This window comes from Palaemon carinicauda, unplaced genomic scaffold, assembly GCF_036898095.1.
Source record: "Palaemon carinicauda isolate YSFRI2023 unplaced genomic scaffold, ASM3689809v2 scaffold111, whole genome shotgun sequence".
Lineage (NCBI taxonomy): Eukaryota > Metazoa > Arthropoda > Malacostraca > Decapoda > Palaemonidae > Palaemon > Palaemon carinicauda.
In genome coordinates, this window is record NW_027168605.1 from 38833 (window position 1) to 66177 (window position 27345).

At 45.0% G+C, this 27345-nt stretch overlaps 1 protein-coding gene across 2 annotated transcripts in view; it reads right to left on the reverse strand.

Moving 5' to 3' along the window:
- Nucleotides 1-2949: 2949 nt before the first annotated feature.
- LOC137635286 (uncharacterized) overlaps nt 2950-27345 on the reverse strand; it is a 46100-nt gene continuing 21704 nt past the window's right edge. For both annotated transcript variants that reach the window (XM_068367749.1, XM_068367750.1), the window contains exon 7: nt 2950-3229. In XM_068367749.1, coding sequence (XP_068223850.1) covers nt 2965-3229 — 265 coding nt within the window. In that variant the 3' untranslated portion in view covers nt 2950-2964. The remainder of the gene's footprint in view (nt 3230-27345) is intronic.

The following is a 27345-nucleotide window of genomic DNA, read 5'->3' on the forward strand; positions in this document are numbered from 1 at the left end:
ACAAGTCCTTAACCAGCTCTTCGGGGAAGAGGAACTTCGAGAGCGGAGCAAAAAGGAGTTGTGACCTTTGACAAGGTGTAATGCTGGAGGAAAGGAAGGTACACAGCTGTTCCCTTTTCTTCAGAACCCCTGATACAAACATCGACGCAAGCTCACCAGATCCATCCCTAATGGCCTTATCCATGCAGGACATTAATAGCATGGCAGAATCCTTGTCCGCAGGAGAGGTCTTCTTGCTGAGGGCCCCCAGGCACCAGTCTAGAAAGTTGAACATCTCAAATGCTCTAAATACTCCCTTCAGTAAGTGATCAAGGTCTGAGAAGGTCCAGCAAACCTTAGAGCGCCTCATTGCAGTTCTCCGAGGCGAGTCTACCAGACTTGAGAAGTCAGCCTGGGCAGAGGCAGGTACTCCCAAGCCTGGAGCTTCTCCTGTGGCATACCAAACGCTCGCTTTCGAAGTGAGCTTAGTCGGAGGGAACATGAAAGAAGTTTTGCCAAGGTGTTGCTTAGTCTGCAGCCACTCCCCTAAGATCCTTAACGCTCTCTTAGAGGACCTTGCTAGGACTAGCTTAGTATAGGTGGACTTAGCTTGCTGTATGCCCAGCGAAAACTCAGATGGCGGAGAGCGGGGAATAGCAGAGACAAAGTGGTCTGGGTAAACCTCCCTAAGCAGAGCCAAGACCTTACGAAAGTCAATAGACTGTGGAGAAGGCTTGGATTCATCCACGTCTGACGAGGGATCCAGGTGTGCCGCCTCATCATCAGACGCCTCATCACCAGAGTGTAGCGAAGAGATCGGACAAGAATGCTGAACAGCAGAGTCAGAACGAGTAGGAACAATATTAGTGGTTTCCTCTTCAAGTAACTGTTGAGGGAAAACCTGAGGCTCAGACTGCAAAGGCTGAATAAAAGACGAAGCAGAAGGAAGGCGCATGGGTGGAGGAGGCTGACTCCTAGCATGAGTGGTTGAACCCAAGGGTAGCGCTTGCTGAGCGGTTGGCGGAAGCGGAGTAGCAAGTTCCTGTTCCTGTGGTGTGAGCGGAGCGCGATGAGGTAGAGGCTGCGCAGAACAAGGTAAATGTCTCGCAAGCTGAGGCTCCTGAGGCGCAAGGCTAAGGTGTAGTGGTGCTTGCCTTGTGGAGGGTTGAGCTCGCTGCAGCGAGAGCTGAGGAGACTGACTCATGGACGGGAGAGGTTGTTGTACCTCAACCGAGTGTTGCATCACTGGTGGAGCAGCAAGTGGAGGCGGAGGAAGAGAGGTATAATCCTCCTGATCCCATTGTAAAGGTTGCCTTAAAGAAGGCGGAGGCTGAACACCACTGGGAACAGCAAACTCAGAACGTGGCTCAACATCGTACGCCTGGCAGGTGGTACTGCGATCAGGCGGAGCGAGCGCAGGCGGAGCGAGCGCAGGCGGAGGGAGTGTAGGCGGAGGCGGAGGCGCAACACTCTCAGCCCGACACTCACGCATCAAGTCCGAAAGCTGTGCTTGCATGGACTGTAGTAGAGTCCACTTGGGGTCGGCAGAAACTACAGTAGGCTGAGGTAAAGCCTTAACAGTCGAGCTCTGTTGTGGCAGAACCTTACTCCTCTTGGGCGGAGTGCAGTCGACAGATGACTGCGGCGAGTCAGAGCTGAGCCAATGACTGCAACCTGGCTGAGCACTCGCGGACTGGACTCTGCGTTTAAGTGGTCTCGAGACCTGAGACCAACGTTTCTTCCCTGACAGTTGATCAGCGGACGAGAAAAAGACGGGCTCAATCGTCTGCAGGTGGGAGTGACGGTCTTTGGAAGACACGCCCGCAACCACCGAGGATACTTCTGTGCGCCTAACAAGGCCTGCCGAACCCTTATGCCCTTCGACATTGCTTCTCCCCTGGGCTTGGGAGCTTGCAAGAGGTCCCGGACTGGGAGGACGACTGGCTCGCACAGAAGTATCCTCACGCACCACACTGGCACTGACACTAGCACTTGGCACTGCACTGACACTAGCACTCGTCACAGCACTGGCACTAATTCCACCCACTGCACTCTTGACCTTAAGTTCCTTGACTTCGGCCATCAGAGACTTATGATCACTTACCACTGACTCTACTTTATCGCCTAAGGCCTGAATAGCACGCAAAACAACAGACATATCAGGCGGAGGGCAAACAGTAGGTTCGGGGGTAGCCACTACAGGGGTAGGAAAAGGTAGGGGATCATGAGGTGAGGAAAAAAGTGAAGAGTGAGAAGAACTCCTCCTAACTCTACCTCTCTCTAACTTAGTTGAATATTTCAAAAGACGGACAAATTCTAGTTCCGAAAGTCCGGCGCATTCCTCACATCGATTTTCTAACTGACAGGGCCTGTCCCTACAGTCAGAACAAGCGGTGTGAGGATCTACCGAGGCCTTCGGAATACGCCTATTGCAAGACCTACATCGTCTATGGGAGGGGGCTTGCGAAATGTCAGACATCTTGAATCCAAAGAGTTAGCCGAAGGGGGTTCCAAAATCAAGCAAAAGATCGTTAACCGTTAATCAGGACTATATAAAAGCTATCTAGCTAATATAAGAAGGTTTCCAGTAAAGCGACAGCCGAAATCTGAGAGAATACTTCACCAATTAGCCGTGAAAATACTCGAAGATCATAAGCGTATCCCAGAACGTCTTGCCGGAAGCACGACAGAGGAAAAATTGAGGAGGTGTCAACAAGAAGTACTATAGTACCTGGCCACAGGTGGCGCTGGTAAGTACACCCCCTTCTAGTATTGTGATAGCTGGCGTATCCCTCCATAGAATTCTGTCGGGCAACGGAGTTGACAGCTACATGATTATCGGGTAAGTTTAATATTGAAAAATTAATTTCTGAAAGCTTGAAAGCTTAAAAAACATATTAGAATAGAAATATTTTTTTTCATGTGATATCACAGGCTCTTGCTAATACTAGCTGCAATCAGAAGGACCTGACGCAAATTAATTTTCTAAAAAAACTTTACTGTAAGAGAGACTAAAATTGTCCACAGGACAATGAGAGATCCTTTGGCAGGACTGAAATGAAGGTAACCAGAATTTGGACAGCAGCCAAAATTCTGGAATATTTGCATATAGCTGGTACCCTTCAGATCCTCTTGCGACGGCAGGTTGGCGAGACTTAGATTACCACATTTAGAATTTTCGATCATTTGCTGATAACTGACACCATACACTTCATCTTGTAATACCAGATCTATCACTGGGTCGCCATGCCTGAAAAGAGGAAATCTTAAGGTGGAAATACATATATTTATTGATAAAATTTGAGACAGATTGATCACTTTTACATTACCCTTTGTGCATTGTGTACAATAATCCGAAACTTCCAAGCAAACAACAGACAAGCTGACCTCCAAGGTAAGTTAAACATCAGTATATCCTACGGTACTAGGTACCGAACAACCTTGCTCAAAGCATGTCTTAAAAATCACAAATCTTTAATAGTAAATGGTATACTTCATAGCTAAACAAACACAAGTCCTTTTATTAGGAACTTTCATTGTTGAACTTCAAAAGTTTAAACTTGCAGCGAATGTTCTCATGTTAAACAGGCTGACATAATTCTTTATAGTTTATCAAAGATCTATTCTAATGTTATTACCGTTCTTAAAATGATATTTTCATAATAAAATAAATTTTTAAACATACTTACCCGGTGGTTATATAAATATAGCTTTAGTCCCTGACGTCCTGGCAGAAATTTAAAACTCGCGGCAATCGCAGATTGAGTAGCCAGGTGTAACACCTGCGCTCCCTCTGGCGAAGGTACTAGAACCATCCCATGATACCTCAGATTTTCCATGCCCATAGAATGTCTCTAGAGGGGAGGGGGGGAGGGAATTAAATTTACATAACCACCGGGTAAGTGTAAGTATGTTTAAAAATTTATTTTATTATGAAAATATCATTTTTAAACACAACTTACCCAATGCTTATATAAATATAGCTGATTGACACCCTTGGTGGAGGGTCAGAGACAGCCAACATTGTTGGAATTTTACTCAAAGAGTTAATAAACAAGCTTAAGGGTTCGTACCTGATAAGGAAGCTGACTTCAATGAATACTTTCATTATGTCCGCTTTCCTTATGAGATCCAGCGATCCACCCAGGGGGCTGAAGATCTCTAGGAGCTGTCAAACTGGTGTAAAAACCTCTATGTTGACAGGACCACCTCCAATACCCTTGTTCCGGGCACTCTCAAGGAACAAATTGACCACCTGACTAAAATCAATGATTGTGGAAGACTGTCGCAATCTCCAAGAACAACCATAAAAATACAAAAGTTCCAAGAGAAGAAAAGGGTATTAGGATTATGGGAACGTAGTGGTGGATCCTTCCCCCACTACTGCACTCGCTGCTACGAATGGTCCCAGAGTGAAGCAGTCCTCATAAAGAGTCTGGACACGTTTCAAAATAATGTGAAGCGAACACAGATTTACTCCTCCAAAAGGTTGTGTCCTTAATGCTTTTCAACAAACTATTCTGGTTGAAAGCCACCGAAGTTGTTACAGATCTAACTTCATGTGTCTTGGCTTTTTAAAAACTTGAGGTCTGCCTCACTGCAATGTGCATGAGCCTCTCTTATTAAGAGCCTGATGAAGAATGAAAGTGCATTCTTCGACATCTGTAACGAGGACTTCTAGACCGAGCATCAAAGAGCTTCCGACTTGCCACGCAACTCTTCCGTACAGTCCAGATAGAACTTCAGGGCTCTTACTGGGCACAGGACTCTCTCCAACTCCTCGCCAATCACATGCAAAAGGTTCGGAATCTCAAAAGCCTTGGGCCAAGATTGAGAAGGGTGTTCGTTCTTGGCGAGAAAGCCTAACTGCAATGAGCAGATAGTTTTGCTATTTCGACCAAACCAACGTTTTAGCTAAAAAAAAAAAAGAATCCCACCGACTTTGTGTTGTCGCCAAACTGACCAAAAATAGAGTCTTCATCGTGAGGTCTTTAATGAAGCTGAATGCAAGGGCTCAAACCTGTCACTCATAATGAACTTCAGGACAATATTCAGATTCCAAGGTGGTGAATCCTGGAGCTGTTGCTTTGATGTTTCAAACGATTTGAGAAGTTTCTGTAGGTCTTTAACATTAGAAAGGTCCAAGTTTTCGTGTCATGAATACGGTTGCTAACATACTCTTGTATCCTTAGATGGTAGAGGATGACAAAATGCGTTTCCTTTGAAGATATAACAGGAAGTCAGTAATCTGAGTTATAGAAGTACTGGACGAGGAAAGAGAGCTGACTCTGCACCATTCTCTAAAAACCTCGTACTTGGATTGGTAAACCTTGATGGTAGAAGTCCTCCTTGTTCTTGCAAAAGCTTTAGTTGCTTCCTACGAAAAAACCTCTAGTTCTTGTGAGTTTTTCGATAATCTGAAGACAGATGAAGAGCTTGGAGATTTTGATGGTACCTTTCCAAGTGGGGTTGTTTGAGTAGATCTACTCTTAATGAAAGACTTCTTGGAGTGTCTACCATCCATTCCAGTACCTCTGTGAACCACTCTCTGAGGGCCAAAAGAAGGCCACTAGAGTCAGTCCGTCCTTTCGTGTGACACAAACTTTTGCATCACTTTGTAATGAATTTTGAACATTGGAAATGCGTACATGTCCATATCACGAGCTGTTTGACGCTCGACGTCACGTTCTGCTTGATGCTTGACATTTCGTCCTGTTAGATGCTCGACGTCACGTCTTGCTGGACGCTCGACGTTGCGTCCTGTAGGACGCTCGACGTCACGTCCTGTAGGACGCTCGACGTCACGTCCTGTAGGACGCTCGACATCACGTTCCACTGGACACTCGACGTCACGTTAGGTGGACATTCGACGTCACATTAGGTGGACATTCGACGTCACGTCTGTCTGCTTGACTCCTTGGGTTAAAGTGGCTAAAACACGTCATTTAACGGGGGAGTTGTAAAGACGTTCGTCGACAAGAACCTCTCGAATAGTAGCCTTACGACGCTTGGCCTCTCGGTGTGAAGTTACCTGACGCTCAGGGTCCAGGCTTGCTACTCTCTTGTTGTTCGCTGGTTGATAAACCTGCATGAACAAAGAGAGAGATTCTGTTGCATATCTAGCAGCATATTAAAAATAGGGTCAACCTGTTGTGGTACCGGAGACGTCACGTCTACCACAAGCTCTCTTTCCACACCGTTTAAAGAACACGCAGAGCGTCCAGAGGACGATAACCAGTCTGACGGTGGAGGAGGAGCATGAACTGAGGTCATGTCAGGCTCAGACAGCTGTCCTGCAACTGGGTGAGTTGGACGTTTCTTGACAGTTGCCGACATCCCAAAAGGATGTTCGGTAGGAGAGCTTTCTTCGGTAGAATAAAAAAAACGCTCAGGACTGCTCCAAAGACTACAACCAGAAGCTTGTGGTGTCATAATAGTGCACTGATTGACCATGTCCACCTTCATCTTCAGAGGTCTGGAAGCTTGACGCCAGCCTCGTCTGGGCGCTGCGTCATCCGAAGATGACGAAAAAACTTTTACCTCACCTTTCCTATGATGAAGGTGAGCGTCCTGGGAAGTGTCAAAAGGTATGCTCGAGGAGGCGTCTGTTTGGGAGCTAAAGCCTCTCGTTTCCTTTTGTTGTTCAATATTGCTTCTCCCAGGAGGTGTGGAGCTTGGAAGAGGAGGTCTATGGTCGACATTCCTTGGAAGAGGACTATGGTTAGAAGAACGACGCGACCGGTCCTAGAAGACGCACCACCTATTTGAGGGGTGGTGCTTAGGATGAAAATAAGAGCCCAAAACTGGACAACTTCCTCCTATACATGAACCTTCAGGTATTCCTTGAAGTTCAGATGGATGAGGATGTGGAAGTAAGCATCCTGGAGGTCTAAAGAGACCATCCAGTGGACCTTTCCTACTGCTGTAAGGACTGATTTCGATGTCTCCATGGAGAACTTTGACTTCTGAACGAAGACGTTGAGAGCAGTTATATCCAGGACCGGACAATAGCCTCCCTCTCCAAAAAGAGAGACATTTGATGTTGCATAGCCTGTTCCTTTGGCTCCTGTCTGTATTTGGCAGAGAGGTCTATCAGAGTAACTAATAAAGGAGGTTTCATTGGGAAAAAGATTTCGCATCAATCCTTTAGTAATAGCACGGACCAAAGGTCTGCTCCTCTCCTCTCCCAGGCTCGCCAGAAGTAGTCAAGTCTGGCTCCTACCGTTGTCTGTGCGGTTTAGAGAAAAAGTATGCAGAAACTTTCTTGCTGATTTAGACACCAAAACCTGTGTCTTTGACCAACTCTTGAGGGAGAAGAGAGGAAGAAAAAAGGGTGGTGCGTACCTCAATTCTGACTTCTGATTCAAAATCATCCTGCCTCATTGCCTGCATTCCTTGAGAGACTCAGCGATCCACACAGGGGGCTGTAAAAGTCTCTGTGGGGCTGCCACAAGGTTCTTGACCTTAACGTGGTTAGACCTCCACCCTTGCTATCCTGGCATAGCTGATAAGGAAACTGGCTTCATAGGTTTTTATTCCTCATTTACCTGCATTCCTTGAGAGACTCAGCGATCCACCCAGGGGGCTGTAAAAGACTCTGTGGGGCTGCCACAAGGTTGTTATCCTGGAATACTTGGATTGTATCCAGTCTCCCATCATCCTCAAAGCTCTATTAGATGATCGAGACAGCACCATCTTAGTAAACAGAGACTCCTTCGACGCCTTCCTTAGCGAAAACTCTGAAGGCGGGACGAGGAGCAGCAGGCACAAAATAAATCGGAAACTCTTCAGAAAAAACTCTCATGAGTTCCTTAAAGTCAACTGAAGGAAGAAGGATCTTAGGAACCTCTCCTAAGAGAATTCCTCTAAAAGATAAATAGGAGAAAAGAGATCGTCAATCCCTTCCTCCTACAAGTCTCTAACCGAGGTAGAGATGTCTTGTTTCCTAGGAGTCAACTCCTTAAGGTACTGAATTCTGGCCTCAATGTCTTTTAGGGGTTTAATTCTCGCCCTCCAACAGACACCAAGAGTTAGTTCAAGCGGGCCTTGGTCTGAGAAAATAATACTGTATCTTTCCAGTTAATATTTATTTCTAAATCTTTTAATATAGCGCCTGGCGTAACAATGTTCCAACGCTAGACGCTCACGGTCATTATGATTGAAACTAAGACGTTCACGATCTCGTCGTTTGGCCCAGCTGGTGTAACCACGACGTCCGAGTCTTGATGCTCGACGTCACGTCAAACTGCTTGACGCTCGGCGTCACGTTAACTGCTTGATGCTCGACGTCACGTCAAACTGCTTGACGCTCGGCATCACGTCTAACTGCTTGATGCTCGGCGTCATGTTTGACACTCGACGTCAAGTCCAACTGCTGGACGCTAGACGTCATGCAACTGCTTGACGGTCGGCGTCACGTGACTCTCGGAACAATGCCGTTCACGGTTTGGACGCTCGCAATCTAGACGCTCGGAGCTATGCTTGACACGCGGCGTCACGTCCAACTGCTTGACGCTCGACGTCACGTAACTGCTTGACGCTCGACGTCATGTCTAACAGCTTGACACTCGACGTCGAGTCCAACTGCTGGATGCTTGATGTCATGCAACTGCTTGACGCTCGGCGCCACGTGACTTTCGGAACAATGACGCTCGCGATTAAAAACGCTAGCGATTCAGACACTCGGAACTATGCCGTTCGTGTCTAGAGCATTTGCTCATCGAACAAAAGAGACAAAGAAGTTGCACTCAGTTACAAACATCGTGTCAAACTCTTACAGCAGCGTTAGTAGCTTGCTGTCCAAAGCTCTGACACTCGGCGTTAGATAACACTTTTACCTCGCCTTACCCACGGCGAGGGCGAGCGTTCTGGGAAGCGTCAACAGCAACGCTCGAGGGGACATCTGCTAGAGCGCTAACGGCAGAGAAAATCTGAGGTATCATGGGATGGTTCTAGTACCTTCGCCAGAGGGCGCGCAGGTGTTACACCTGGCTACTCAGTCTGCGATTGCCGCGAGTTTTGAATTTCTGCCGGGATGTCAGAGACTAAAGGTATATTTATATAACCACCGAGTAAGTCTTGTGTTTAAAAATGTTATCTTAATTGCTCAATACTTCTCTTATGAGTATTTATTTCCTTTCCTCACTGGACTATTTTTCTTTGGTCTTATAGTATCCTGCTTTTTCAACTAGGATTGTAGCTTAGCTAGTAATAATAGTAATACCGTAATAATAATAGAACGGTCGTTAAACACTTGACACTTTAAAGGTAGTAGGTTGGCCAAAGCACCAGCCACCAATTGAGATACTGCTGCTAGAGTGTTATTGGGTCCTTTGACTGGCCAGACAGTATCACATTGGATACCTCTTTCGGGTTACGGCTCATTTTGTCTTTGCCTACACATACACAAATAGTCTGGCCAATTCTTTCTACATTCTCCTCTGTATTCATACATCTAACAACATTGAGATTACCAAACAATTCTTTGCTCATGAGGTTAATTACTGCTATGTAATTGTTCAGTGGCTACTTTCCTCTTCGTAAGGGTAGAAGAGACTTTATTTATGGTAAGCAGCTCTTCTAGGAGAAGGACATTCCAAAATTAAACCATTGTTCTCTAGCCTTGGGTAGTGCCATAGCTACTGTACCATGGCCTTCCACTGTCTTGGATTAGAGTTCTATCTCATTTCTCTCTATCTCTCATGTTTTATTTTATAAGTTTATATAGTTTATATATAAAAGACCCAATTTAATATTGTTACTGTTATTAGTATATTTTATTGATTGTTTATTACTTCTCTTGTAATTTTTTATATTTTCTTGTTTCCTTTCCTCACTGGGGTATTTTTCCCTGTTGGAGCCCTTGGGCTTATAGCATCTTGCTTTTCCAATTAAGACTATAGCTTAGATTGTAGTAATAATAATAATAATAATAATAATAATAATAATAATAATAATAATAATATTAATAAAAAGGTAACCAAAGATGACTGTCGGATGGAAAAGCCTTCACTTTAATCTCAAACCTCAGAAGGACGAAAGTCCTTATAACCACGTGTGGCTGTTTAACTAACCCGGGAGAAGTCAATTTACTTTGGTGAAGTAGAGGAGTGGAAATGATGAGTCTGTCAACTTCCTAGCTACCTGAACATGAAGATGTTGTAGGTGTTAGCTTAGGACCTTAACAGGGGCTGGGATGTGGTCGTGGAAGAACCTGTACCATTAAAGTTACGATGTCCAGAATGCATGCCATCAATCCTCACAGGAGGTCCTCTAATACAAACGTCTGTGATGAAACGTTAATTGTCCAATCCACCATATAACGGAACTATTGCTTCCCCCAAAGAGGGGAAAATGAAAGAGGAGAATGGCTATACAGTACATTCTACCTAGACTTCTAGAATAATGTTGCAACTTCTATCTTTCAGGAGTTGCTCCTTGTTCCGTGATGGAACTACTGTAGGTCCAAGCAACCTCAAGACCAAGGATAAGGTTATTCAGAGTCCTGTGTGTAGTGGGCAGCAAACAGCGAGACTGACGGATTCTCCCAGCAAGTTGAAAGGTCGCTCATGAATGGCAGAGGCAAGCAGGACAATGAGACCGACCATATATGATTAATGCCTTAGCCCCCTCTCCACCAAAGCTAGGACCAGGAAGGGCCAGGCAATGGCTGCTGATAATTGAGCAGGTAGATCTATAAGGCTCTCCCAAAAACCCCATCCTTAGTGCACAAGGATGGTGAGGTTGCAGATACAAGAAACTATCGAGATTGAGTAGAACTTGAACCCCAGTCCAGCAGATCACCCAGCAAGGACATTTCTCATAGGCCAACGATATCCTCAGGCAGAGCTCGGAGTGATACTTCTGGATTCTCATTGGATTGGCATGTCACAATGTGCACGAGTCAGAAGAAGCAATGTTCTTTGATATTTTCAATTTTACCCTTTTGGTATGAGAAAGTCTTTGGTATTTTACATGGCGACTCTAAGAAGCATTGCAGTGTCATTGCAAGACAGAAGATTCATCATGCTACCCTACCTTTAAGGAAGAGATGGAGGACATGAGATTGAAGTTGTGTCATGGTGCAGCTTGGCTTTTGGACAATGAACTCTGGATCAACTGAAAGTGGCTCTTGACTAACTAAATGTCCCGTGGCACGCTATTGTAACAATGAAGCCGAGGATCGTGAGTAGTCTAGGAGTCAATCCCTTTCTCATGCCCATCAAGGGTACAAGCAGGTCTGCTTGAGAGACTTAAGGACTAGAGCGACATACAAAAGGAGCTGGATTTTCTGGAGAGGGATTCTACACCTGAGACCAGACTGATCCTCCAAAGGGGTAAGGGTCTTAGCTCTTCAGCCTGATATCTAGTTAATGGTTGGGCGTCAGGCTTTAACGCATAGACTGAATGAAGTTACTGTACCTCTATAAAGGAAGATGAGGAGAACAGCAACTTATAGCCAAGAGACTCCAAATGGCAAAGATGATAGAAAGGCCTCTTTGGTATTTGGAGAGTTTAAGGCTCACCATAGGGAGTAGTTAAATTCTGTTTCTCCTAATGATCGCCATGGCTTAACAGCTTTGGACTTTGCCTCTGAATCAGGCTATGAGCAAATCATAAGTGAAGCTACTCACAAGAGAGGTAAATTCTTGGACCTAGTATACACTGACTCCCCTGGCATTATAAGTAAGGCTGATTCTCCAGTTGGAGCATCCGGTCATGCCTTGGTTTCGTTAGTAATTAAGACTGAGCAGCCTATCCTTGATGTGTCATACTCGTCTAAGATATACATATAAAATCTCAAGGAGACAGATTTTTTTTAATTCATCTCTATTGAATAAAAGTGCTGAGCCTATTGTTCTCTTGGATGAGAATCTGGTCAACATAATTAATAGGTGTATTCCTTCTTATGTGTTAAAATTCCAAGTGAAAAACATACCCTGGTTCAATGATGATTGTAGAAGCAGGAGGCCTATCATTGGAAGGTCAACAGATCAGATTAGACTTTGAATAACTATACACAGAAAAGAGCTCTTACTTACAGAGCTTACACTTCAACTGAAAAGGAATGCAGTATAATTCAACCTTAAAAGAAACCCTTTCTGGTACAACCCAGGAGCCTAAGAGGTGGGCTATCCTTAAATCTGCACTATTTTGTGTAGACTTGACAGTTCTTCCTTAACTTAAACCAGATGGCCCTGTCACTCACCGTCAAAAGGAAAAGGCAACTCTTTTGGCCGATGTGGTGGACAGCAAGCAGAGTCATGAGAAACTCAATCTTCCTCATTCCTGTTTTCCTGAGGCTAAACTAAATAGTTTAGCTCTTCAGTCCTGTGAAATTAAAACACTCAAGATGGACCTTCATGCGTACGGAGGTGTAGACCCTAGTGGTACAGTATATTTCCTTTGTTTTTTATAAAGACTGCTGATTTGTTAGCTTCCAAGTTATCTATTATTTTCCGCTAGTTAGGAAGAAGAGCTTTTTTTAGCACTTGTTGGAGAATTGGTATGTTACTCCATTAAGTGAATGTGTTAGTGGTAGCTCAAGCCCTGCTGATTACCACTCAATTTCACTTCCATATTATCCAAAGTTTTTTTAACCTCATTTGACAAAACTTCTGAAGAGGATGCTAAAGGTAATCATCTGTCCACTAGTTTACAATTTGGCTTTTGTAAAGGCCTTGGAACATGTGATGCCCTTCTTAAAATCTCCAATTCTGTATAGAAATCCCTTGATTGTGGTCATGAAGTTTATATGATTGGCTTGGATTTCAACTATGAGGACCTTTTTTTTCACCCAAAAACCCTTGGGAGTAAGTGGGTTCTTTCTTAGCATAATTATTGAATTTTCAAGTAATTGACTGCAGAGTTGTTGCATATGCAAATGATGCTACTGTCCTTGCATTAACTCCATCTCCTAACTGTAGATCTGGGGTTGCTGAATCCCTTAATAGAGATCTAGCTAAAATTACTGCCCGGTGCGAATTATGGGCCTGAAATTGAACCCAAACAAACCTCCATGTAAGACTAAGTAGGTCAAGGACAGTGGGTCCTCAACATCCAGATCTCTGCATTGATTAGATTTCTTCAACTTTAGGAGTTATTCTTAATTGCAAATTCACTTCTGAGAAACACATCTGATCTGTTTTCTCTTTAATTGCACAAAAATTTGGCTTATTGAAACTTTCAAGATTTTTGGTGATCAATCTATTCTGGAGAAACGTTTCAACTCTTTCCTTCTACCTTGTTTCGAGTATTGTTATCCTGTCTGGTCTTCATCAGATTTTGTTGGACAAAAACTTGCGGTCCATTGAATTTCTTATTCCTGATCTTGATGTTAATCTCCACCACTGTTTTTCGGTTAGTATCAACTGTTAGTTATTTATACATGTTGCATAAGATTTATCATAATCCTGACCATACTTAGCATTTAGATCTTCCCAGACTTTACAACCCTGTAAGTAGTTCTAGGTGTGCTGTTAATTCTAACAACCCTGTCTTCACCATCATAAGACTTAAAATATTACAGTATTCTAGAATTTTCAATATTAAACTTACCCGATAATCATGTAGCTGTCAACTCCGTTGCCCGACAGAATTCTACGGGAGGGATACGCCAGCTATCACTATACTAGAAGGGGGTGTACTCACAAGCGCCACCTGTGGCCAGGTACTACAGTACTTGTTGTTGACGCCACCTCACTTTTTCCTCTGTCGTGCTTCCGGCAAGACGTTCTTGGATACGCTTATGATTTTGGAGTATTGTTCACGGTTTGGTGAAGTATTTCTCTAAAATTTGCAGCTATTCGCTATACTGGAAACTTCTATATTAGCTTAGTTAGCTTTTGGAATTAATTTGATTAATTATGGTGACGAAGAGAGTATGAACTCTCTTTCACCTTTAAATGGCCGACCCTTCCCTTAGACGGAAGTGTTGGTGTCTAAGAGAGTATAGACTCTCTTTCTTAATTTTGCTTAACAAAAGTTATAGATTTATTTTATATCTCTCCGCCTCTTATAGGCCTCTTCGATTAACTTCCTTTTATTATAAACTTATTAAAATTAATTTTTATATTTGTTTATATTCGACCTTCCTAATAGTAGGCGGTCTTTTCTTGGTACCGAAGTTAATTAACATTGAGCCCGTCATTTCGGTTTTACCTGTTAACATATTATGCTATTTTAATGTCTTTGAAAGAATTTCTTTGATAGTCTCGTACTGTTTTCAAAGTTGAACTAACGTTTTGTTTTGTCTCTGCAGTTGTTGACGTTCAGAACGTTCAACTTGCGCTCTATCGTTACGATAGAGAAAGAATTTTCACGGTTTCACGTTGCAGTAAGAGTAACCGTGTCTAGCGTTTTGTTCATTCTTTCTTAACTTAATGGTTTTAATCCTAATAAAGGAACTTTTCATTTTGGGAAATATTTCAGTTTTTTCCTTTAACAATAATATGTTTTAACGATATATATGATTGGGCTCTTCTCTCAGGTTCTAAGTCAAGAGAGAGAGAGAGAGAGAGAGATAGAGACGGAGGGAGAAAGAGGAGGATAAACGTTTCATTCAAGCGAGTAACGTTGTTATCGTTTTTGCTCTTCTCCCTAGTCTCTTTAGGGGAAGAAGGTAAACGTTTCTAGAGTGATCTAGTGTTTAGTCTCTTTCCAGCCACTGAATTATTTATCTTTCATTAGATTTTTCTGTTACATTGTAATTCTGTTTTCGCAATTACTAACTTTTGAGAAAGGATAGAATTGCGTGTTTCAGGTACAAACCACTTAAAGTTTCGAGTTCAGTGAAATAAGTGCAAACAGAAAATCAAAGTGATAAGTGATTAGCGCAAAGTGTGTCAGTGTTGTGCGTGAGGGTACTTCTGTGCGCGCCAGTCGTCCTCCCAGTCCGGGACCTCTTGCAAGCTCCCAAGCCCAGGGGAGAAGCAATGTCGAAGGGCAAAAGGGTTCAGCAGGCTTTGATCGGCGCACAGAAGTATCCTCGGTGGTTGCGGGCGTGTCTTACCGAGACCGTCACTCCCACCCGCAGACGATTGAGCCCTTATTTTGCTCGTCTGCAGAAGAATTTAGGGGAGAAAACGCTGGTCTCAGGTCTCAAGACCTCTTAAACGTAAAGTCCAGACCTATGCCAGACGTACGAAGTTAGAGTTCAACAACCCGGATGCAGTCATTGGGTTAGCTCTGACTCGCCGCAGTCATCAGTTGAATGCACTCCGCCTAAGAGGAGTAAGGTTCTGCCGCAACAGATCTCTGCTGTTAAGGCTTTTCCTCAGCAGACCTTAGTGTCTGCCGACCCCAAGTTGACTCTACTGCAGTCCATGCAGTCACAACTTTCGGTCTTGATGCGTGAGTGTCGGGCTGAAAAGGTTGCGCCTCCGCCTGCGCTCGCTCCGCCTGCGCTCGCTCCGCCTGCGCTCCCTCCGCCTGCGCTCGCTCCGCCTGCGCTCGCTCCGCCTGCGCTCGCTCCGCCTGACCGCAGTACCGCCTGCCAGGCGTACGATGTTGAGCCACGTTATGAGTTTACTGATCCCAGTGGTGTGCAGCTCCCTCCGCCTTCCTTAAGGCAACCTCAGCAATGGGAACAGGAGGCTTATACCTCTCTTCCTCCGCTTCCACTTGCTGTTCCACCAGTGAGGCAACACTCGCTTGAGGTACAACAACCTCTCCCATCCATGAGTCAGTCTCCTCAGCTCTCGCTGCAGCGAGCTCAACCCTCCTCAAGGCAAGCACCTCAACACCTTAGCCTTGCGCCTCAGGAGCCTCAACTTGCGAGACTTTTACTGCGTTCTGCGCAGCCACTACCTTTTCGCTCTCAGCTCACACCGCAGGAACCTCAACTCGTTCCTCAGGAACTTGCTACTGCGCATCCGCCAACCACTCAGCAAGCGCAACCCTTGAGTTCAGCCACTCATGCCAGGAGTCAGCCTCCTCCACCCATGCGCCTACCTTCTGCTACTTCTTTTGATCAGCCTTTGCAGACTGAGCCTCAGGTGTTCCCTCAACAGAGTCTTGAAGAGGAAACCACAACTATTGTTGTTCCAGCTCGTTCTGACTCTGCTGTTCAGCATACCTTACCTCCATTTTCAAACATTATGATAATGGAGGTTATTTGTATTACTTATAAAAATATATTTGTATTCCTTGCAATATATTTTTAACAATATCGCAAAATATGGCAAAAATATGAATCATGAGTTATGAATGTAAGGTAAATATTATGTTGATATTAAAACCCCATGCAAGCATGCATAAAGCACTCTAGCACTGGTCATGGAATTTCTGAGAAATGTTAAACGCCATGCACACGCTCTGCTTACCTTACAGCATGCTCTACATACAGCATGCTCTGCTTACAGCATGCTCTGCATACAACATGCTCTGCATACAGTATGCTCTGCATTCAGCACGCTCTGCATACAACATGCTCTACATACAGCATGCTCTGCATACAGCATGCTCTGCATACAACATGCTCTGCATACAGCATGCTCTGCATTCAGCATGCTCTGCATACAACATGCTCTGCATACAGCATGCTCTGCATTCAGCATGCTCTGCATACAACATGCTCTACATACAGCATGCTCTGCATACAGCATACTCTGCATACAACATGCTCTGCATACCTTACCGCATGCTTCTCAGTCACACATCTTTGGTTGTTGCCAACTCACTAGACTGTCAAGCAGTTTCATAACGTTGCCTTCTAGTCTGCTGCTTTTGCACCAGTGAAACCCTCACTGAGAGAACTTAGCTTTTCTAGGATATGGTCCCTGTAGATGAGAAAGTTCTTTTCTCCCTCCTTCTGATATTCCCTTGAGGACTCTGTCATTTGGAGGGAGCCTTTAGCTGCGTAGCCTCCTATGGACTTTTATTTAAGCATAACATGCTTCCAGGGAAGGTAATGGTTCCACTTCAGTCGCTAATCCCGTCTGTTACCACACCTGCTCCCATAGACCTTGAGCTGTGTTGCAAGACATGCAGTCCAAGCTTAGTCCTTGTTAGAGGATTTTTTGTTTACGGAGTCAATGTGTCACGGGGAAGACGTTCAACAACCAGCAGAAGTGACTTGTTGTGACGCAGTGCGGCAACCTCAGCAACCCGATAAGGAGTTGTCTGTACGACCCAGACAGTCTAGACAGATTCGGGTTGTCACTGTACTTCCTCGCTTGCCCATGGTTGACAGTTCACAGACTGTGCAGCAGTACCATGATCTTGTGTCCGGCTCCGTCAGACGACTGGCTTTTAAGAGCTCCCACAAGTCGTCGCTGTCTGGAGATTTTCAAATGGACTATGGATCTGACCAAGAAACTGGGCCTCCTGGTCAATTTTGAGGAGTCTCAGCTCGTCCCATCCCAGACCATTGTCTCCTTGGGTATGGATCTTCAGAGTCGAGCTTTTCGGGCTTTTCCGTCGGCCCCAAGGATCTTCCAAGCCCTAGAATGCATCCAGAGCATGCTGAGAAGGAACCGATGCTCAGTCAGGTAGTGGATGAGTCTAACAGGGACACTTTCATCGCTGGCCCTGTTCATCGTGTTAGGGAGACTCCACCTCCCCCCCCCTTCAGTATCATCTAGCTGCTCACTGGATAAAGGACATGACGCTAGAGACGGTCTCAGTTCCTGTTTCCGAAGAGAGGAGGTCTTCTCTCGCGTGGTGTAAGAACAGCTTTCTTCTCAAGGAAGTCTACCTTTGGCTGTTCAGAAACACGACCGCCGTCTCCTCTCGGACGCATCAGACACGGGCTGGGGTGCGACTTTGGACGGACAAGAATGCTCGGGAACATGGAATCAGGAGCAAAGGACACTTCACATCAATTGCAAGGAGTTGTTGGCGGTTATTCTGGCCTTGATAAACTTCAAGTCCCTCCAGCTTAACAAAGTGGTGGAGGTGGACTCTGACAACACCACAGCCCTGGCTTACATCTTCAAGCAGGGAGGGACTCTTTCGTGGAAGTTGTTCTAGATCGCAAGGGACCTACTCATCTGGTCTAAAGATCGAAAGCTAACTGGTAACGAGGTTCATTCAGGGCGGTATGAATGTCATGGCAGATCACCTCAGCCGGAAGGGTCAGGTCATCCCCACAGAGTGGACCCTTCACAAGAATGTTTGCAGCAGACTTTGGGCCCTGTGGGGTCAGCCAACCATAGATCTGTTCGCTACCTCGATAACCTAGAGACTCCTGTTGTATTGTTCTCCGATTCCAGACCCAGCAGCAGTTCACGTGGATGCTTTTCTGCTGGATTGGTTCCATCTCGACCTGTATGCATTCCCGCCGTTCAAGATTGTCAACAGGGTACTTCAGAAGTTCTCCTCTCACAAAGGGACACGGCTGACGTTGGTTGGCTCCGCTCTGGCCCGCGAGAGAATGGTTCTTAGAGGTACTGCAATGGCTGGTCGACATTCCCAGGACTCTTCCTCTAGGAGTGAACCTTCTAAGTCTACCTCACGTAAAGAAGGTACACCCAATCCTCCACGCTCTTCGTCTGACTGCCTTCAGACTTTCGAAAGACTAGGGGCTTTTCGAAGGAGGCAGCCAGAGCGATTGCCAAAGCAAGGAGAACATCCACTCTCAGAATCTATCAGTCTCAAGGGGAAGTCTTCCGTAGCTGGTACAAGACCAATGCAGTTTCCTCAACCAGTACCACTGTAACCCAGATTGCTGACTTCCTGTTATATCTAAGGAAAGTAAGATCCCTTTCAGCTCCTACGATCAAGGGTTACAGAAGTATGTTGGCAGCGGTTTTCCGCCACAGAGGCTTGGATCTTTCCACCAACAAAGATCTACAGGACCTCCCTAGGTCTTTTGAGACCTCAAAGGAACGTCGGTTGCCCACTCCAGGCTGGAATCTAGACGTGGTCCTAAGGTTCCTTATGTCATCAAGATTTGAACCTCTCCAATCAGCCTCTTTTTAGGACCTCACATTAAAAACTCTTTTCCTCGTGTGCTTGACAACAGCTAAAAGAGTAAGTGAAATCCACGCCTTCAGCAGGATCATTGTTTTCACATCTGAAACGGCTACATGTTCCTTGCAGCTCGGTTTTTGCTAAACGAGCTTCCTTCACGTCCTTGGCCTAAGTCGTTCGAGATCCCAAGCCTGTCCAACTTGGTGGGGAATGAACTGAAGAGAGTACTTTGCCCAGTTAGAGCTCTTAGGTACTATCTAAAAAGGTCTTAACCTTTACAAGGACAATCAGAAGCCTTATAGTGTGCTATCAAGAAACCTTCTTTTCCAAGTTCTAAGAACTCAGTTTCTTACTATTCAGGCTTCTGATTAGAGAAACACATTCTCATCTGAAGGAAGAAGACCTTGCTTTGCTGAAGGTAAGGACACATGAAGTGGGAGCTGTGGCTACTTCAGTGGCCTTCAAACAGAGCCATTCTCTGCAGAGTGTTATGGATGCAACCTATTGGAGAAGCAAGTCAGTGTTCGCATCATTCTATCTCAAAGATGTCCAGTCTCTTTACGAGTACTGCTACACCCTGGGACCATTCGTAGCAACGAATGCAGTAGTAGGCGAGGGCTCAGCCACTACATTCCCATAATCCCATAACCTTTTAACCTTTCTCTTGAATACTTTTTATGGGTTGTACGGTCGGCTAAGAAGCCTTCCACATCCTTGTTGATTTGGCGGGTGGTCAATTCTTTCTTGAGAAGCGCCGAGGTTAAAGGTTGTGATGAGGTCCTTTAGTATGGGTTGCAGCCCTGTATACTTTAGCACCTTTGAGTTGATTCAGCCTTCCAAGAGGAACGCTGCGCTCAGTAAGGAAGACGATCTTATTAAAGGCAGAGTAACGGTTCAATTCGACTTCCTTACCAGGTACTTATTATTTCATTGTTATTGTGGATAACTGATTATATGAAATACGGGATACTTAGCTATCCTTTAGTCTTGTACACTGGTTTTTCACCCACCCCCCTGGGTGTGAATCAGCTACATGATTATCGGGTAAGTTTAATATTGAAAAATGTTATTTTCATTAGTAAAATAAATTTTTGAATATACTTACCCGATAATCATGATTTAATTGACCCACCCTTCCTCCCCATAGAGAACCAGTGGACCGAGGAAAAAGTGAGGTGGCGTCAACAACAAGTACTGTAGTACCTGGCCACAGGTGGCGCTTGTGAGTACACCCCCTTCTAGTATAGTGATAGCTGGCGTATCCCTCCCGTAGAATTCTGTCGGGCAACGGAGTTGACAGCTACATGATTATCGGGTAAGTATATTCAAAAATTTATTTTACTAATGAAAATAACATTTTTTATTCCAGGTGTAACCAGATTATGGAATGATCTTCCTAATCAGGCAGCTGAATAGGTAGAACTTCAGCAGATCAAACTTGCACTGAATGTTTTTATGTTGAACAAGCTGAAATTTCTCTCTTCATAGTTTATACATGACATATCTAGTATAATGATTTTACAGACCTTAAGGTATCTAATATTCTTTATTAATTACTTTTCACGTATAGTTTATTTATTTTTTATTTCCTTTCCTCGCTAGGCTAATTTTCCCTGTTGGAGCCTTTGGACTTATAAAATCCTGCTTTTCCATCTAGGTTGTAGCTTAGCTAGTCATAATGATATGATACCACTAACAGGAAGGTGGATCTACGGGTAATTTGAAGAGGACCATAAACAAATCCATATAACACACGATTTGTGGCACTTGGGAGCCATATCACAGCATCCTGAAACTGATATCGCCCAAAGACTTTCAAGTAAACAAGGCAAACGGATGAAAAGGCAAAGGCATCTACAAATAACTTGTGTATTGGAAGGTGACACAAATGCTGCCGATATCCATGGCAGTGGAGAGTAGGTTGCAGGAAGAAACCCTTCCCCCATGTACTACTGAGCAAGTCTGCTGAACCATTTCTTTTATTGGAATGGTTCATGTATACAGCTCTATAATGTAGTTGGCTGTCGAGGTACGTACCTGCTTGCCCAATTACAAAATGTATGTGAAACAGTACAGTACTCCAATGCTTGTACACGCCATGAAAGTGGAGTTGTTCTTCTTCAACGCTACACGAATTACGGTATTATATTAAACCCCGTTGGGAAGATAGCAGTAGCGTTGGCAGTCCCTTTTTAGCTGGTCTTTCCAGCTGGTGTAATATGTAACCTACATGTAGAGACAAGTTTTTTTCCTGAATCATAAGTACCCTAACACTTGCATTCTTCATTTTCCTTCTTCAGAAGATTTCGACCATATCCCCTCCTACAAAATACCTAACAACTTTCGTCAATCCCCTCCTCAATAAATATGATAAGGGAAAAAAAATTACCAAAGTTCATTGTCCCATTTTTTATATACTTAATTTAAAAATGTAAATGGACACGCTCATCAAAAAGGTAATATATTATGTATTCCTAAAGACATATCCCACCTCATGTCAAACATTCAAGCATATTATTTTGAGATTTGCAGTTACCCTGTCCCTTTCAATAGACCATAGAACTTCAGTTTGGTAATGTTTACGGTGTTAAGATTCTCTGTAAATAATATTGTGTGCAGCAGTGTGATACATTTAACCTTAAGCTCATTTCACCTTTAATAACAATAAATTAAGCATTAGGATATCATACTGTTAACACCCATTAATAATAAACCTATTATTATTATTACTATCTAAGCTACAACACTAGTCGGAAAAGCACGATGCCATACACCCAAGGAATCCAACAAGGAAAATAGCCCAGCGAGGAAAGGAAATCATGAAAGATAGAATAGTGTGCCTGAGTGTACCCTCAAGCAATAGAACTCTAACCTAAATCAGTGGAAGACCATGGCATAGAGGATACGGCACTTCTAAAAACATAAGAGAAAAGTAAGCTCTGAATATTTATAGTGCAGTAGTTAACCTCTGAAGGGAAGGAGACTTGGGTTATCTGTGATCTCAGGTGTATGAGGAAAGAAGAGAATGTGTAAAGAATAGGCCAGACTATTCAGTGTAATAGTAGGCAATAATCCAAGCATTAAAAAGAGTGGGATTCACAAACAAACAATGCTTAAGTGTAGATAAAGTTACACGTTTGAACCAGTACAGTACTGAACGGGTTTTAGATGTAAACAAACTTATAAACGGTAGCTTAGTTTTTCCTAATACACATCCCAGTATGTATTTTCTGTTTATGCAATGTATATTACGACAACAGTATTTTCATCATGAATGTATGTGCAGGTACTGTATTTAATAATTTTATACATTTTTTGTCATTTTCTATCGGAACTATTCAGAGCAGAGACCGATGTACAGTTACATAAAGCAGCCTAACAGATTCTATTTTTCCATTTAATATTTATTTTTCCATTTAATATTTAAAGACGACAGACAAACTGGAACAGACGTAAACTGGAGTGGCGATTTCCATTTAAAATTATACTACCCATGGCATCAGGCTTAGAGAATGTGCTTTAATATGTTATTTTTATTAATAAAATAAATTTTTGAATATACTTACCCGATAATCATGTAGCTGTCAACTCCGTTGCCCGACAGAATTCTATGGAGGGATACGCCAGCTATCACAATACTAGAAGGGGGTGTATTTACCAGCGCCACCTGTGGCCAGGTACTCAAGTACTTCTTGTTGACACCTCCTCAATTATTCCTCGGTCCACTGGTTCTCTATGGGGAGGAAGGGAGGGTCGATTAAATCATGATTATCGGGTAAGTATATTCAAAAATTTATTTTATTAATAAAAATAACATTTTTCAATATTAAACTTACCCGATAATCATGTAGCTGATTCACACCCAGGGGGGTGGGTGAAAACCAGTGTACAAGATTAAAGGATAGCTAAGTATCCCATATTTCATATAATCAGTTATCCACAATAACAATGAAATAATAAGTACCTGGTAAGGAAGTCGACTTGAACCGTTACTCTGCCTTTAATAAGATCGTCTTCCTTACTGAGCGCAGCGTTCCTCTTGGGAGGCTGAATCAACTCAAAGGTGCTAAAGTATACAGGGCTGCAACCCATACTAAAGGACCTCATCACAACCTTTAACCTTGGCGCTTCTCAAGAAAGAATTGACCACCCGCCAAATCAACAAGGATGTGGAAGGCTTCTTAGCCGACCGTACAACCCATAAAAAGTATTCAAGAGAAAGGTTAAAAAGTTATGGGATTATGGGAATGTAGTGGCTGAGCCCTCGCCTACTACTGCATTCGTTGCTACGAATAGACCCAGGGTGTAGCAGTACTCGTAAAGAGACTGGACATCTTTGAGATAGAATGATGCGAACACTGACTTGTTTCTCCAATAGGTTGCATCCATAACACTCTGCAGAGAACGGTTCTGTTTGAAGGCCACTGAAGTAGCCACAGCTCTCACTTCATGTGTCCTTACCTTCAGCAAAGCAAGGTCTTCTTCCTTCAGATGAGAATTTGCTTCTCTAATCAGAAGCCTGATGTAGTAAGAAACTGAGTTCTTAGACATTGGTAGAGAAGGCTTCTTGATAGCACACCATAAGGCTTCTGATTGTCCTCGTAATGGTTTTGACCTTTAGATAGTACTTAAGAGCTCTAACTGGGCAAAGTACTCTCTCCAGTTCGTTCCCCACCATGTTGGACAGGCTTGGGATCTCGAACGACTTAGGCCAAGGACGGGAAGGAAGCTCGTTTTTAGCCAAAAAACCGAGCTGTAAGGAACATGTAGCCGTTTCAGATGTGAAACCTATGTTCCTGCTGAAGGCGTGGATCTCACTTACTCTTTTACCTGTTGCTAAGCACACGAGGAAAAGAGTTTTTTAATGTGAGGTCCTTAAAAGAGGCTGATTGGAGCGGTTCAAATCCTGATGACATTAGGAACCTTAGGACCACGTCTAGATTCCAGCCTGGAGTGGACAACCGACGTTCCTTTGAGGTCTCAAAAGACCTAAGGAGGTCCTGTAGATCTTTGTTGGAGGAAAGATCCAAGCCTCTGTGGCGGAAAACCGCTGCCAACAAACTTCTGTAACCCTTGATCGTAGGAGCTGATAGGGAGCTTACGTTCCTTAGATGTAACAGGAAGTCAGCAATCTGGGTTACATTGGTACTGGTTGAGGAAAACTGCATTGGCCTTGCACCAGCTTCGGAAGACTTCCCATAAAGACTGATAGACTCTGAGAGTGGATGTCGTCCTTGCTCTGGCAATCGCTCTGGCTGCCTCCTTCGAAAAGCCTCTAGCTCTTGAGAGTCTTTCGATAGTCTGAAGGCAGTCAGACGAAGAGCGTGGAGGTTGGGAGTACCTTCTTTACGTGAGGTTGACGCAGAAGGTCCACTCTAGGAGGAAGAGTCCTGGGAACGTCGACCAGCCATTGCAGTACCTCAGTGAAACATTCTCTCGCGGGCCAGAGGGGAGCAACCAACGTCAGCCGTGTCCCTTTGTGAGAGGCGAACTTCTGAAGTACCCTGTTGACAATCTTGAACGGCGGGAATGCATACAGGTTGAGAAGGGACCAATCCAGCAGAAAGGCATCCACGCGAACTGCTGCTGGGTCTGGAATCGGAGAACAATACAAGAGGAGCCTCTTGGTCAACGAGGTAGCGAATAGATCTATGGTTGGCTGATCCCACAGGGCCCAAAGTCTGCTGCAAACATTCTTGTGAAGGGTCCACTCTGTGGGGAAGACCTGACCCTTCCGGCTGAGGCGATCTGCCATGACATTCATATCGCCCTGAATGAGCCTCGTTACCAGCGTGAGCTTTCGATCTTTTGACCAAATGAGGAGGTCCCTTGCGATCTCGAACAACTTCCTCGAATGAGTCCCTCCCTGCTTGGAGATGTAAGTCAAGGCTGTGGTGTAGTCGGAGTTCACCTCCACCACCTAGTTAAGCTGGAGGGACTTGAAGTTTATCAAGGCCAAATGAACTGCCAACAACTCCTTGCAATAGATGTGAAGTGTCCTTTGCTCCTGATTCCATGTTCCCGAGCATTCCTGTCCGTCCAGTGTCGCACCCCAGCCCGTGTCCGATGCGTCCGAGAAGAGACGGTGGTGGAGGACTGAACAGCCAATGGTAGACCTTCCTTGAGAAGAATGCTGTTCTTCCACCACGTTAGAGTAGACCTCATCTCTTCGGAAACAGGAACTGAGCCCGTCTCTAGCGTCATGTCCTTTATCCAGTGAGCAGCTAGATGATACTAAAGGGGGCGGAGGTGGAGTCTCCCTAACTCGATGAACAGGGCCAGCGATGAAAGTGTCCCTGTTAGACTCATCCACTGCCTGACTAAGCATCGGTTCCTTCTCAGCATGCTCTGGATGCATTCTAGGGCTTGGAAGATCCTTGGGGCCGACGGACAAGTCCGAAAAGCTCGACTCTGAAGATCCATACCCAAGGAGACAATGGTCTGGGATGGAACGAGCTGAGACTCCTCAAAATTGACCAGGAGGCCCAGTTCCTTGGTCAGATCCATAGTCCATTTGAAAATCTCCAGACAGCGACGACTTGAGGGAGCTCTTAAAAGCCAGTCGTCTGACGGAGCCGGACACAAGATCATGATACTGCTGCACAGTCTGTAAACTGTCAATCATGGGCAAGCGAGGAAGTACAGTGACAACCCGAATCTGTCTAGACTGTCTGGGTCGTACAGACAACTCCTTAACGGGTTGCTGAGGTTGCCCACTGCGTCACAACAAGTCCCTTCTGTTGGTTGTTGAACGTCTTCCCCGTGACACATTGACTCCGTAAACAAAAAATCCTCTAACAAGGACTAAGCTTGTACTGCATGTCATGCAACACAGCTCAAGGTCTATGGGAGCAGGTGTGGTAACAGACGGGATTAGCGGCTGAAGTGTAACCATTACCTTCCCTGTAAGCATGTTATGCTTAAATAAAAGTCCATAAGAGGTTATGCAGCTAAAGGCTCCCTCCAAATGACAGAGTCCTCAAGGGAATATCAGAAGGAGGGAGAAAAGAACTTTCTCATCTACAGGGACCTTATCCTAGAAAAGCTAAGTTCTCTGAGTGAGGGTTCACTGGTGCAAAGCAGCAGACTAGAAGGCAACGTTATGAAACTGCTTGACAGTCTAGTGAGTTGGCAACAACCCAAGATGTGTTGAGAAGCATGCGGTAAGGTATGCAGAGCATGATGTATGCAGAGTATGCTGTATGCAGAGCATGCTGAATGCAGAGCATGCTGTATGCAGAGCATGTTGTATGCAGAGCCTGCTGAATGCAGAGCATGCTGAATGCTGAGCATGTAGGAAGTAGAGCCTGCTGTAAGCAGAGCCTGCTGAAAGGAAAGCAGAGCGTGTGCATGGCGTTTAACATTTCTCAGAAATTCCATGACCAGTGCTAGAGTGCTTAATGCATGCTTGCATGGGGTTTAAACCATGGTATGCTGAACAGCAGAGTCAGAACGAGCTGGAACAACAACAGAGGTTTCCTCAACTTGAGGGAAAACCTGAGGTTCAGACTGCATAGGCTGAACAACAGACGGAGCAGAAGGCAGGTGCAAGGGTGAAGGAGGTTGACTCCTAGCAAGAGTTGCACCCAAGGATTGTACCAGCTGAGCGGAGGACGGAGGCGGAGTAGTCCGTTCCTGTTCCTGAGAGATGAGTGGAGCATGAGAAGGTTGAGGCTGCGCAGAACAAGGTAAAGTTCTAGCAAGCTGAGGCTCCTGAGGCGCAAGTGCATGGTGTAGATGAGCTTGCCTAGATGAGGGTTGAACTCGGTGCAGCGCTGGTTGAGCAGACAGACTCACGGAGGGGAGAGGTTGTTGTACCCCAACCGAGAGTTGCACCACTGGAGGAGCAGCAAGGGGAGGAGGAGGAAGAGTGTAACTCTCCTGATCCCAAAGCAAGGGTTGCCTTAAAGAAGGCTGAGGCTGAACAACACTGTGAACAGCAAACTCCGAAAGTGGTTCAACATCGTACGCCTGGCAGATGGAGCTGCGACTGGGTGCAGCGAGTGCAGGCGGGTGCAGCACAGGCTGAACGGGTGCAGGAGGTTGGTGCACCACCGGTGCAGGCGGGTGCAGCATAGGCTGAACGGGTGCAGGAGGTTGGTGCACCACCGGTGCAGGCGGGTGCAGCACAGGCTGAACGGGTGCAGGAGGTTGGTGCACCACCGGTGCAGGCGGGTGCAGCACAGGCTGAACGGGTGCAGGAGGTTGGTGCACCACAGGTGCAGGAGGTGCAACACTCTCAGCACGACACTCACGCATCAAGTCCGAAAGCTGTGCTTGCATGGACTGTAGTAGAGTCCACAACATCATACGCCTGGCAGATGGTACTGTGATCAGGCGGAGCGAGTGTAGGAGGAGGGAGTGTAGGCGGAGGCGGTGGAGCAACACTCTCAGCCCGACACTCACTCATCAAGCCCGAAAACTGTGCTTGCATGGACTGTAGTAGAGTTCACA